We start from the raw sequence: 14,126 nt of genomic DNA, 5'->3' as shown, positions 1-14,126 counted from the left end.
GTGTTTGGCTGTATGCATTTCTGACATATCACTGTTTAAATCAGGGGGTCTCAAAGTCCTGGCCTGCGGGCCATCTGTGGCCCAAGAACCTCCCCACTGCGGCCCACAGAGGAAAGAGCCACACTGCCAGCAATGTCTGAGGCAGGCATTGGCCCCCACAGCTCCTATTGGCTAGGGGAGAGGGATAGAGATACCATCATTAGTTGCCAGGCACAGTCAGCCATGGAGGCAGCATCATTAGTTGCCAGGCAGAGTCAGCCATGGAGGCAGTGTCGTTTATATTCCTTGTGGGGGAAAAAAGTAAGCCAAAATACTGAACACAACTATCTGATGGACACCTCGCTGCATTCCTGAAGGTTTCAACTGCTCAGTCACTGAGGACAAACAACAAACTGACAGAACTGAAGCATTGCCAGGTGTCTGGCAAACACTAAAAACTCTCTGGAAGGCAAAAAATTGTATGAAGTTGTATGACAGTTTTATTACTTCTCAGAAATTCGAAATAAAAGATACAATATAAACATTTTCTTTTCTGAACGCCATCTTCAGTGACATTATTGGCCTGCTGGGAGGATTTGAGGACTGGCACTGGCCCTAAGGTAAATTGAGTTTGAGACCCCTGGTTTAAATTGTGGCATGCTGTCTTTCTATTTAGTGCCATCATCCTGATATGCAGTATGCCACTGACAAGCTTACTTGACCGTATGTAGTACATTTTACAGCCATTTCTGGTTTTATCTTGGAAAGTTACATTTGTTACCGGGAATACTAACATTTCCTTTTATCATCATCCGCTGGACAACAGCCTGTTAATAATATTGTGTAATACATAGTCTTCTTTCACCCTGTGTGAACCAGATGGCCAGAAAAGCATTTGAAAACACAATCCGGTTATGAAGGAAGATTCATCCCACAGAGAATAAAGTGTGGATAGTATTACTAAAGTCCTTTATTGGTAGTATAAATTTACCACATTTTAAAGTTCCCCCTTCAGGTAAATTATTTTAATTTATACTTTTCCCTCATGAGCTGCACAGAAGGTATGAATAAAATAACTTAAATCAAGGAGGAGAAAAAATTGCATGCAGTAAAATTATTTATGTTTCCAGTCTTTCATTTTAGGTGAAATATTCAGTTCCTTGAAGCATTTATGTTTATGAAGTTAACAGTTTAATATTTAGCCATTAAATGACACAGGACAGAAACTGTTATTTCAGTTAGCAAGATTATACATATTAGACACAAAAAAAGGATGCTTTGACTAAGACCAATTAACAGATTAGTTGGAAGAACTGAAGTTCAACCAAAGTAGGCTATTATCTGTTTTTAGCATAATATATTTCTAAAGTGGAGGTTTTTATTTGAGTTTTTTTGGAAAAAATGACATTTCTGATCCTTAACCAATCTATTTTTATGTTCATATAGCATGTTCCAATTTTTATATGAATCTTCTAAGTGCTGCCTTTTCCTTAGCTGCTATTATTTTTATGAACTGATATTCATTGTGCAGATAAAGTCATTTTCATCTAGGTGTTTCATCTAATTGTTTTATTCCACAGGTTAACAATGCCATTTGGTATCATCTGTTGCACTTAAGCAAGCTGAGTCTTTTCTCTCTTCTTGTGAGAGGAATGTAGGGAGTAAATTTTTACATTTGAATGTATAAACATGAAGTCTGTTCTGAAGAAGGTGGAATCATTCTACAAATGTGAAGTCCTTCACAAGAACTATATAAGCTTGCTTAACAATAATCATTTACTTAACCTAAGTGGTTTTCATAAAGCAAGATAGCAGTATAACTCAGCAGAAATTAACATTTCTGCTAAATAAGTTCATTTAAAATTTCAAGCCCACCCAGAAGTTTTCATATACCATAAACTTAACTAGTTTGTATTCACACTGTGTGCAGAGATGCGTATCACTGTACATACCTGCATTGTACATATTGTTGAGCTGTCCTGCAGGCTTGGAGCCCTGTGGCACCGAACTTGTAGACATTCTAGGCACAGTATTGTTTCCATAACCTCCATTTTGTTCCAGGAGCTGCAGAGAGTCATATTCATCAGGAGAAATTTTTTTTAAGTTTATATATAAACACCGCATTGGCAAAAGGACAGTTACAAAACTTAAGTGGCCCGGTCCTCACTGTTTAGCCCTGAATGGCTGTTTAAACTACTGAAAGACAAAAAAGTTTCACTAGTTTTGTTTCAGTGCATTAGGCACCATGAGAAGCCAAGGCAATATTCTTTAGTTTGGCTCTCAGCCCAGGTTTTTCTGGGTGCATGCATCACTTTACTGGCTGCTCAGGTATGTTATTACTGCTCAAAGTCAGAAGTAAAACTCGAGCTTGAATGGCAGGAGTATCAGGATCTTGGTAGGAAAAATCTCCCAGCTGAACTGCTGAAATACTGATACCATAAACTCAACATGTTAGCAATAAGGTGGCTGCCTTGCAAACCTATCCCTAATTTTTCTAACCAGAGCTAACCTTACCCATAAGGACTCAACTTTCTTCTACAACACAGATGAAAAAGGAAAGGCTAAGAAAGATGGCCCAGCTTTAGAAGAGTGTGATATGGTACCTTTACTCCAGAGCAGTGATACTCAGACTTCAGTGGTTCAGGAGCCAAATTACGATCAACATTCCCCAAAAGAGCCACAGGAGTGTGACTGTGTTTCATTTGTTTCATTTACTTTTTTTATATACATCTCACAGCAAAACGACTGACCAAGTATTCTACAATTGGTTAACATAGAAAAGGCATCTTGATTGGTTAATAACTTAGACTGGTTAATAATTAAATCATTCAGTGTTTTAATATTGCATGTGACAAAGAGCCACAGGAGATACAATAAGGAGCCACTTGCAACTCCCGAGCCTCAGTCTGAGTGTCACTCCTCCAGAGCAAAGGACAAGCAACAAATAGGACAGCCATGAATTGGGTCACTTGAGCAGAATCCTACTTCCATTTCTAGAAAAGTCTTTACAAGTGTGCAGACACTTCCAGTGCTTCCTTCTCTCCCACTTCCCCTAAAGCAAGAAACACTCCTCATGAAAAAAGTGTGACCACCAAGTAGGAGACAAAAAAGCAGCAAGAGTTATCTAGCAAGACAGGCTTCTGTATCCCACACTACATGTTTAATTTAGGTCGCTGCACCTCAAAAAGGAACACAGACAGAAGTGTACCCTAGACAGCCACTATACTAGTGAGCTTCAGTGTTGGCATGAAGGATAATTTGAACTGCAGGAAATAAGGCACTTAGATTGCAATGTTTGGGGACACATGCCTAATGTCCAAATTATGCTTGGATGAGCCATTCACCTAGGCAGAAATAGAGGACCACCACATGAATGCAAATATGGCCAAAGACACCAAGGGAGAAGGCTTAAAAACTGAAGATAATGTTGACAATAACAAGCACTTCCCAGAGAAGAAGGGGAATCACCAGAGGAAGCACAAACAGGTAAACTGGGCTGCACACACTCTCCTTGGCAGGAAGGGGGAAGCATAAAACACACTGTTACCAAGGACAGAAATCTGAACCCATATGCAGCTGCTACATTACACTATTTTGGATCCAACCCATAACTTACCAAGTGTAAACTTGCAAACAGGAATGTAACTGTAGCTGGTAAAAAGAGTTTTCTTGGGAAAGCTAACCCCAAAGCTTGGGAGACAGAAGAGGGCTTGCCAACCATGAGTTAAAGACCAACAGCAGCCTCTACTACAGAATCCCATTCATACAGAACAAGCAGTGGCAGATCTACACTACTGCTTAAAATCGATCTAACTTGCGTCGCTCAGGGATGTGAAAAAGACACCCCCCCGAGCCAGGCAAGTTACAGCGAAACTAAGCACTGTCCACACTGGCGCTATGTCAGCAGGAGATGCTCTCCCACCAACATAGCTTCCACCTCTTGCAGAGGTGGAGTAATTATGCTAACAGGAGAGTTCTCCCATTGGCATAGAGCGTCTTCATCAGATGCACCGCAGCTGTACCAATGTAGCACTTCTAGTGTAGACCTGCTGTCATAAATATAAAAGGGAAGGGTAACCACCTTTCTGTATACAGTGCTATAAAATCCCTCCTGGCCAGAGGCAAAACCCTTTCACCTGTAAAGGGTTAAGAAGCTACGGTAACCTAGCTGGCACCTGACCCAAAATGACTGATGAAAGGACAAAATACTTTCAAATCTGGAGGGGGGGGGGGAGTGGAAACAAAGGGTCTGTCTGTCTGTGTGATGCTTTTGCCGGGAACAGATCAGGAATGCAGCCTTACGACTTCTGTTAAGTTAGTACGTAATCTAGCTAGAAATGTGTTAGATTTCGTTTTGTTTAATGGCTGGTAAAATAAGCTGTGCTGGATGGAATGTATATTCCTGTTTTTCTGTCTTTTTGTAACTTAAGGTTTTGCCTAGAGGGATTCTCTATGTTTTGAATCCTATTACCCTGTAAGGTATTTACCATCCTGATTTTACAGAGGTGATTCTTTTACCTTTTCTTTAATTAAAATTCTTCTTTTAAGAACCTGATTGATTTTTCATTGTTCTTAAGATCCAAGGGGTTGGGTCTGTGTTCACCTGTACAAATTGGTGAGGATTCTTATCAAGCCTTCCCTAGGAAAGGGAGTATAGGGCTTGGGGGGATATTTTGGGGGAAGACATCTCCAAGTGGGCTCTTTCCCTGTTCTTTGTTTAAAACCCTTGGTGGTGGCAGCAGCATACGGTTCAAGGACAAGGCAAAGTTTGTACCTTGGGGAAGTTTTTAACCTAAGCTGGTAAGAATAAGCTTAGGGGGGTCTTTCATACAGGTCCCCACATCTGTGCTGTAGAGTTCAGAGTGGGGAAAGAATCTTGACACCTGCCCTTGGTTAAACCAGTGCAGTAAAACTAATGCAACTGTCTGTGTGGACTCTTACTTCGGTTCTGCAAGTTTAAAGTTTTGTTTCTTTTACAGACAGCAGCAAAAATCACAACAGTTCGAAAGGCTAGTCTGCTTGCAGAGTTGCACCAGTTCAAATGAAGGCAAGATTTTAAATCTATTTACTTAAATCTGTGCAAAAGGACACTCAAGTCAATTAGGAACAGGTTTAAGAAACTGAAATAAGCTACCCTTAAACCAAAGTAAAAGTCCACACAGGCATTTGCATTAACTGTATCAGTTTAACTAAGCTGTTGTGTATCTGTATAGGCCTAAATTCCCTGTCACATATTTAACTCCCCCCCCACACACACACCCTCACAACCACCATGTCTCAGGTCAATTTCAATCAAATCTGATGTGACACTGAAGATCTACCTCCAGAAGGAATGCTGTTGAGAGGAAGATGCTTCCAAGAGTCTGACAATAAGCAGGAAGAACCACCATTGGTTTCCTTTTAATATATTTGGATGAGAAAGAGCTTTGAGGCTGGGATTTTCAAACCATTAGTTACGCATCCAAATCCCATCGAATTTCTATTGGAATTAGGCACATAAATCCCCTAAACTCAATTGAAAATCTCACTACAACTATTTTGACAGCTGTTTCAAAGTTCCTATTGATTGAATGTGGGGAAAAGAAGGATTATACTCTTTATAGCACTCCCGTACCTCTGTGATAGGAGATTTAGGATTCACATTCCTGGCAGCCGCAATCTCCTGCAGCTGATTCACAAGTTCAGTGACTGACAACCTCTCCTCTGGGTTCACCTTCAAAGTGGAACCTAAAAAAAAAAATAATTTAGACATTACAACAGTCCTTTTTTGATTGCATAAATATGTACTTTATTCAGTGGATTCAAGTGCAGCATGATTATCAATAGTAAAGCATGCAGAAAAAACAGGGAAACAGTAAATTTGTACCCAAGTATCATTTGCCTTTAACAGCTATGTATTAAGAATAACGATTTTAGTGATGAATCAAGATGACACTTTTAGTGATGAATCAAGATGACACTAAGAAAATACTAGAAGAGCATCAAACTTGAAGAAAATGTTTAAAGGCAACTTAGAACCCACCCCATTTCATCAGAATTTTAACAACCAACTGTATTAGTTCAACTGTCTTTTGAACTTTAGTAAAACAGTTTCTGAAACAAATTCAGGGAATCGGAACCAAAATGCAAAGTATTTCCAGCCAATTTATCAAAATTCTAACCATGATTAAGCACTGAAAATCAGTGAAAAACCAGAAGGTTTCCACTCAAAAATCTCGTTCTTAACTGAATGTAGAAAAGTTTGAAAGTTCTTCATATTGATGTCAAATAGCTAAAAAAACTAATCACTCTCATACGGTTTACGACGCCACCGTCAACGGAACTGGAAATTCTGATTGATTAATCCCACGGTACCTCGCATATTTTTAACGATCAAAGACGTATGGTCCACAAAGCATCAGAATAAACAAACAAGATTTTAAACTTACGAATGAGATCATGGAACACAGTATATCGAGTGTCATTCTGAGGAATAGAGTATTTCCCATTGACTATGCGAAGCTTAGCCCCATCTTCAAATGGATGTTGCCTAAAGCACAATAAATATAGGATACAGCCCAATGCCTACACAGAAATAAAAACAAACATTAAAGAAAAGTCAGTAATTCAGGCACCGAAAATCATTTAAAGTTGAATTTTAGATAGGACACCGATTAGATATTGGAACAACTCTGACCAAGCTCAAATCTAAAATAACTTTGCTATAAAGGCAAACTGCTTAGTCATGGAACCCAACACTATTAACAGTGTTTCAGCTGCGTTACCCCCCCCCCCCCCCCGCTTTCTAAAATAACTAAACCTTTGAAGTTTCATGCTTTAGGATCAAAGATTAACAAGAAGCCTAGTCTACACAAACTAACAGTTTCTAGCAGCATGAAGACTGTGGTAGTTTTGCCATTATGATTAAAGGTTTAATAGTTTCCTCAGTCTCAGATTTTTTTTTTTAAATTCTCTCCACATTGAAGGATTTATATTATAGTATAATATACAGTCATATAGGTATCAACACCTTTATTGTATATGTAGCAAAGTGTAGCACAATGATTTTTAGAGTAGGAGGTCCAAAGAGAAAGATGTTCTATTTTTAAGGGCCAAATCCTACATTCATAGTTTCTGTGTAAGTCACTCCTACTTAAAGGATTTGGTCCTGTCTTTCTACTCCTAATTCAAATTCATTCTGTTACTAAGTACATAACTGGGTAGTTTGCAAAGCGCAAATCACTTTATTCAAACAGCATCCCATGCAAAGGCCCATTTAATTCTTTAATTTTTTTACGAACAATTCCAGAAGAGAATTGAAACCTCAATAAAACAATGATACACTGAGGCCAGTGAGTTAGTGGGGGACTCAGTTCCATAACTGAAAATAGATACCACACAATTTGCCCTGGGAAATAGCACGTGCCTAAAGTCAGGATTGAGTTCTACTGTTGCAAGAATCCAAGAATAATGGGATGAGTCAAGGAGAACATTTCACTTAATGTTTTCAGGTAAATTTGGATACTTCGATTAACATTAGATACCAAAAAAAAAAAAAAGAATAGAAGTGGTGATCCTATACTGAACCAGTGGTCCATCTAGTGTAGCAAGAGGTCTTAGAAAAAAGCGTGCCCTGTAACAAATGCTTCAGAGAACAGCAAGATTTTCAGAATGCTTCTGGAAAATTGTGCAAAATCCCCCTGGAAATTTTTTCTTAACCCTGCTAGCAATCATCTCATAGATCTAGCCATGGTGGCTATTTGCACCAATAGAAGACCATCTGAAGGAAGTGGTCAAAATAGTGACTCATCTCCTTCTGTCTCAATCCTATCTTATACCAACAAGTCACAAGTTATCACTTTATATTCTGTATAATTTTAGTTCTGTTTAAACTCTAGCGTTACCTTTTTCTGGAAAGGGTAAAAAGTATCACTCAACTGGCCATTATTTTATATGAGTACCTTAATCATATCCCATTTTGTTCTACCAGATTAAGTTCCAGTGTTATTTTATTCTCTATATGGAAGCTTCACGTTCTCCTGATTATTTTTGCTGCCATTCTTTGGCCAGTTTCAGCTACCTCCTTTTCAAGGGGTGATCAAATTGCAACATTCAAAGCCAACGTGTATCACTGATTTGTAGAACACCTAGGTAATGGTGTTCTTTATTCTCTTTAAAATGCAGCCTAATATCTTGTTAGTTATTCTGATGGGTGCTGTGCACTGAGCAGGCTGCCTTCCTTCACCCGTCCATAATGACACCTCAATGTACTTTCTAAGGTGTCAATCATTCAGAACCCATAAGTGTATATGGTTTATTTAAGTTTTTCCTTCCAAAGTGCTTTAACTTACAGATATTTACTTTGATAGCTATCTGTCACTTTGCGGCCATCTACTTAGCACACCTACTTGGGTTACACTAGTTAAGTTCTGGGTGCCTTCATGATTTTCACTAGTCTCTGAATTGTGTGCATAGTAAATTTTGCCCAATATATTAACCAAACAGTTTCACTAAAGGTCTCCTAAAATCTTAAGATATAAACCATCTTTTCACAATGAAAAAATAGCTTTTCATTCCTACACTTGCTTGCTCTCTTAACCAGTTTTTAAAACCCAAGATGCAACACACCACCCTGTGGTTTCCAAGTTCCCTTAATAGCCTCTTCCTTTATAAAAGTCCCTTGTCCATCTACATTATATAAATCAGTTTTAACTGAGAATTCTTACAAGTTAAAAATGGTACAATTCACCATCACAAAGAACATGCTTAATATGATGTTACATTACTCAATTCTTTGTAGTTCTTTCTTAGTTACTTTGTCTGGTACTGAAGAAATGCCCAGTGTAATTCACAGAATCACCCTTAGTTCTCTATGAACACATGGATACAATGTTATACCATAACTTGAGCCAAGTGACTTCACTTCTCTATGCCTCCTTGTTACCCTCTTATGTTCTGTCTGTCTTGACTATTCAGACTGTATGCTCGCTGGAGCAGAGACTCTCACTGTGTTTGTACCCAGCCCAATGGGTTATCTGTTGGACATGGAGTCCCTACTGTAATACAGATTAATACTGGATGTCTGAAGGGTGACTATGAAGTTGCACTTTTGTGTTTGCAGCTCAGTGAGCTTGTTTTTGTTTCCAAATTCTTGGATGAAGACTATCCAGCCTTGGCTTACTACAGTTTAATCTTCTAAACTGTTTATTTTTGTACACAAACACCTTTGAAGAGTCAGAAAATGTTCTCATATTAACAACTAAAGGTAAGAAGGAGTTAACCTTTAACAGAGCAAATGCACTCAGTAACAGATGTGCAGAGAAAGAAATCTGATTAGCTCAACTTTAAAGAGCTGTGATACAGGAAAAAGTCAAAAGGTTCTGCTTTTGGAAGTTCTAGTGCTATCAACATCTTGTGCTAGAAACCCACCAGACACCAGCCAAATGTGTTTCAATAAAGATTCAGAGGAATTACCCTAAAATAAGTGATATAAAGCCACATTAAAGAAGTGAAACTGCATCAGCCAAAATTAATAAATTGGATAAAATAAGGAGCAAAGAAAACAGCCTTGACAAAAATAATCTCGAGCACTAGAGATAATGGAAGAACTCTGATAAACAATAGCATTTGGTTTTTTTGGAGGCCAAGTCCCAGGAGGACCTGCTATTTGAGGGAACAAAAATATTTTTCCTTTAGCTCAGCCTGAAGATAGAAGCAAAAAAAGGAACTTCAGTTCAAGAGATGCCCATTAAAACTGGTAGAAGACACCATTATTTCTACTAAAATGTGGTATTACTTAAAATAAAACCTTTATTTTAGGTACAAAAATCTTTAAAAACAGTATCTTCCAGCTTCTTCCATCAACAGGTCGTCTAAGTCATGGTGACTTGTGAAATGCAGAGAACGTGACCTGACCATGAGCAGAAGTCAGCTCAGGTGGAATCTGATCAATTGCAGCATACAGAATTCCCAAAGTGTCGTGCTTTGCCGGTGTGGGATACTGAAGATTCTGCACAACAGCGCCACCCATTTGGTAAGTAGCACATCATGCCGGACACATACAGCACCAAGATTCCAAGAGCCGCACTGGCTCCCGCAAGTTTCTAGGTGGATTTCAACATGCTTGTTTTAAACAGGCAGCCCTACCTGGTTTGGGATCTGGTTAGCTGGGAGACCCCCTTTCTCCCATTCCATACAGACACAGCTGAGACCAGACAAAAAGAATTGAGCTAAAGGACTCTCAGAACAGCAGGAGGAGCTGCTGGCAGGACACTGGCAGCAATGGGGTTCTCTTGGCTCTGCAATTCACTTCCTTCTTTCAGACAGATTTGTTAACCATCCAAACATGCTCCAAAGCCCATTTTCCCCCTCACAGGAATTTAGGGAAATTGGGGTCAATAGATAAAGGTGCTGGACACTAAAGAAGGATGTGACTGGAGACGGGCCTTTGCATTATGATATGGTGAGGTAAGGTGTTTGGTTTGAGAAAGGCTTTTACTTGGAAAGTATAAGAACTGTTCTGAAGATTTTTTTTTTTAAATTGTGTGCTTTAAATTTTAGAAGGTGCCTAGACTTTGGAAAAGGAGCCAGAGAAAAATCAATAAAATAAATCAGAAACCAGGAGAATGCTGACCACATTTGAGAACCTGGTAACTGCTCAAAGAAGTAACAGAAGTAATATCTAAATGTATTCCTGATCTGCAAAAGCATTTTTGGAAACTTTGTGGTTAACAGGAGTTACATTTTTGATCCACACTGAAGTTTAGACTTTTTTATGGCCTGAGCAGCAGCACTACAAATTCATCTAGACAGTATGGTGACAAGCACTTAGAAGAGAGCAGTGGAGGATACTGAACTCTCTGGGGGAAAGTAAAGTACAACCATTCACCCAAATCACAAACTAAAAGCACTTATGCCCCTTGCAGTTGTGATGTACTGGATATGCAACTCTGATTTCCCTGACCCCAGACCACTGGACAGGAGACAAGGCAGCTTAGCAGAATGGCAGGCTCTATATAAGCCCCACTAGTTGGAACACGTCCCTTTTAAAGAACAGAGAGGTATGTGACAATAGCTGACATACTGTTAAATAGGAGTAGTCAGCCACGTCAGTGAATACCTGGGTTACCCTAACCCAAAGATTTCAATCGTCCAAGTCCTTTAAATAAATGGAGCTCTACCTTTCCTGTTTTAGATAAGTGGATGCAATTGTGGTCTAACTTGTATGGATTTAATTTGATAGATGGGTAAGGTGTTTAAGAACTATATTACCCTGGGTTTTCTCTCAAAAATTCAATATGAAGATTGACAACTACAGAGGCAGAACACAAAAAGCTCAAATTAGTTTTAAAAATGTATTGTTTAAAAGGTTTAGACAGTAGTTGAGATTCCAATAGCTCTGAACAGGCATCACAAATGTTAATGTTCAAGTGTCTATTCTGCTTTGATATTAAAATACATGTTTAAAAAGTCATACAGACTTGTTTACCAACACTGGTACAATATTTAGAAGTTAAGCATGTGCATTCATAAAAATATCCAATACTCTGAAAAATACTAATGTGTAACATCACCAAAAAGAATGCAAAAGGACTCATCACTGACACTGTTACCCGAAGATGCACTGGGAGTTTAAATACTTCTCTTCAAATGCAACCAAAATCCTTTCAGTGAAGGTTACGCATTTTCCACTGCCTTTTGCCATCCTACTTAGTTGCAACAGAAACATACGTGATTTCTACACAAACAAGAGTTTAGAACTACTAATGTTTAGGTTGTTCCTGCATTTCACACTCTTCACTACTCTGAGACTAGGATTTGCGAATGAGCAAAGTCAGAGTTGTGTGTCTTGGCAACCTCTGTCTAATCACATAGTGATCATGGACTCCAAGAGAGCCCTGTCCTGACCTCCAGAGAAAAAGCAAAGTTGTTGCAACATTCATTCAAGGCATTGAAGGAGCTGGGACAAAGTTCCCGCGGTCTATGCCTCAGGTCAGCCCAAATTAAGATTTAAAATTCATACCAATTAAGCTTATTTTGCCTGAAATGTATCAGATACAGATGGCTGAAGTTTTGTTTTAATATCAAACAATGCAATCAATTCAGACTGCATCTTCTATTCCAATAGCAGCGAATGTGCAATTAGTTTAAACATCACAACTATGATGAAATACAGGAACTATTTAACTATGATATCTAACAGGCATCATTACAAAGAGAAACAGAAGTTCCTACCCATATATCCTGTTTTTCACCAATTGGAAAGTTTGAATACAAGTCTATCATTTCTGGAGTCCTATACATTGGTGTTGTGTTTCTTGTAATCTGCAGAAACAAAAGTAAAAGTTCATGAAGCAGAGACCTGAGCAATGCTTTATGTACAGTCTCAGGAAACAGCGTTCCAAAAATGCTCTGCTAAAAAGTAAAAAGGGCATTCTGACTTCAAAAGCTAGTTTGGGGCACATTACTCAAGGTGCAAGTCCTTGGTTCAGTATCAAAATACAGTTATGAGGGAAGTATCTCTATGTGAAGCCTATAGGAATGACATTTTAACTGTCATTAAAAAAGTACCTGCTGTAGTAGTCCCTTCAAGCCACACACAGCAAGCAAAACCAGACTCCATGCTCTCAACAGGGGAGAGTGACACTGAGAAACAAGGAACAGTTATATCATGCCCTTAGGATGCATCTGGAGGAAGGACCCTACTTTGTGCCTTTTTTCCTCCGTCCCATGTGAGAAGTTCGCCAACTGCATGGCACCATCTTCTCTTCCCTTCCCAGAGGGCCAGCAGACAATTCTCCATGAGTTCAGGTTCCAAAAAGGAGAAGGGGACCAGAAGCAAGCAGGCTAGTACTCAGGACCTCCCAAAAAAAGAAGTTGATGCTGTGAGAGTCTGCACACTCATTGACAAGTTCATGGATTTAGTTTGAGTCTCATTATTGACCTTCTCCACAGATTTAGAAGGGTTTGAGAAATCACTTAAAGTAAATCCATCTTTACGCGCTACATTAAGATTTGTCAGCATTAGTAGTACTTAGCCAGATCTATGGACAAGTTGCATTTTGAAAGAAAGGGGGAACATGCCAACACTGTTACAACTGTCCTAAGAGTAGAGCAATACTGTCTAGTCCAAGATCTGTCAAACAGACCTACTGCTTCATCGCATGCCACCCAATTCAGTTTTAGAAGTCATGTCTGATTAGATTTGATCAGAGTCACTGGGGCACAACTGACTTTTTACTTTTCTGCAGAGGGTGAAAATTCACATACTAACAGAAAATAGCAGTCAATTCCTCACTCGTCTCCCTTTTTATTAAAAAGGTCATTAAAAGCTACACTACCAACTGTGTCAAGTTTCAATTTGGGTTTACATTTTATTTCTCCACATCAGAGAGTAGTAGGCACTCCATGGCCATTGATAGGATAGGTGCTCAGGAACATAGTTTAAAAACACAAGCTGTTTTGTTGTTATGGCAGACAGCATTTGAACGATGTAGCAGCAGCTGACTCGAAAAATAAGGCCTTGTAATCCATTTCACAATTGAAAGGGCTTCAATTGTCTTAGATCAGTCATAAATGAAGTAAACTTGGGGTTTAAGACGAACAGAGCAGCACTAATAGAAAGAATTTAATATCTTATAATTAACTGCAATGTCAAGCTTCTCACCTCCTCTTCAACTATTGCTCTCTTTTGTGCAGACCAACTGTAATCAGGATAATGTGCTATAGTTGTAGCACTGCCAAAGTCACACAGCTTAATTGTCCCTTGGTTACTAATCAGCATGTTCTCCACCTGCAGATGGAGGTAAGTTAACAAATTGAAAGAGTTACACACATTTATGAAGGCTGTAGCTCATGCACACTTTTAAATCATACCCAGGAAGTGTACACATATTCATTAAATAAAATGAATCAATACTTAGTATTTTAGTGCACATGGTATCCCATGTTCTTTGGGACACTTAAGACTCTATAAGAGTAAGTGACAGGCTTAAGGTCCAAGCCGTAGGCAAAACAGGTAGTAATCCCAGGAATTCAAGCTCTCCCCCTTTCTCTAGCCACTAGACAGCTTGCCCTGAATGACATGAACTATTTTGTGGAATAGTACATCTTTATTTCTAACAAATTCAACTCAAAGGACCTTGTAGTTTATTTAATCCATGTCCCTC

At 38.9% G+C, this 14,126-nt stretch overlaps 1 protein-coding gene across 3 annotated transcripts in view; it reads right to left on the bottom strand.

The window, feature by feature from the left end:
* Positions 1 to 14,126, bottom strand: part of GAK (cyclin G associated kinase) — a 144,498-nt gene that overhangs the window by 78,503 nt on the left and 51,869 nt on the right. For all 3 annotated transcript variants that reach the window (XM_077817886.1, XM_077817885.1, XM_077817887.1), the window contains 5 exons: positions 13,625 to 13,750; positions 12,193 to 12,282; positions 6,408 to 6,543; positions 5,594 to 5,706; positions 1,932 to 2,043 (listed from right to left, as the gene is read on the bottom strand). In XM_077817886.1, coding sequence (XP_077674012.1) covers positions 1,932 to 2,043; positions 5,594 to 5,706; positions 6,408 to 6,543; positions 12,193 to 12,282; positions 13,625 to 13,750 — 577 coding nt within the window. The remainder of the gene's footprint in view (positions 1 to 1,931; positions 2,044 to 5,593; positions 5,707 to 6,407; positions 6,544 to 12,192; positions 12,283 to 13,624; positions 13,751 to 14,126) is intronic.

This window comes from Eretmochelys imbricata, chromosome 5 (assembly GCF_965152235.1).
Source record: "Eretmochelys imbricata isolate rEreImb1 chromosome 5, rEreImb1.hap1, whole genome shotgun sequence".
Lineage (NCBI taxonomy): Eukaryota > Metazoa > Chordata > Testudines > Cheloniidae > Eretmochelys > Eretmochelys imbricata.
This window is presented reverse-complemented; position numbering and strand designations above follow the sequence as displayed.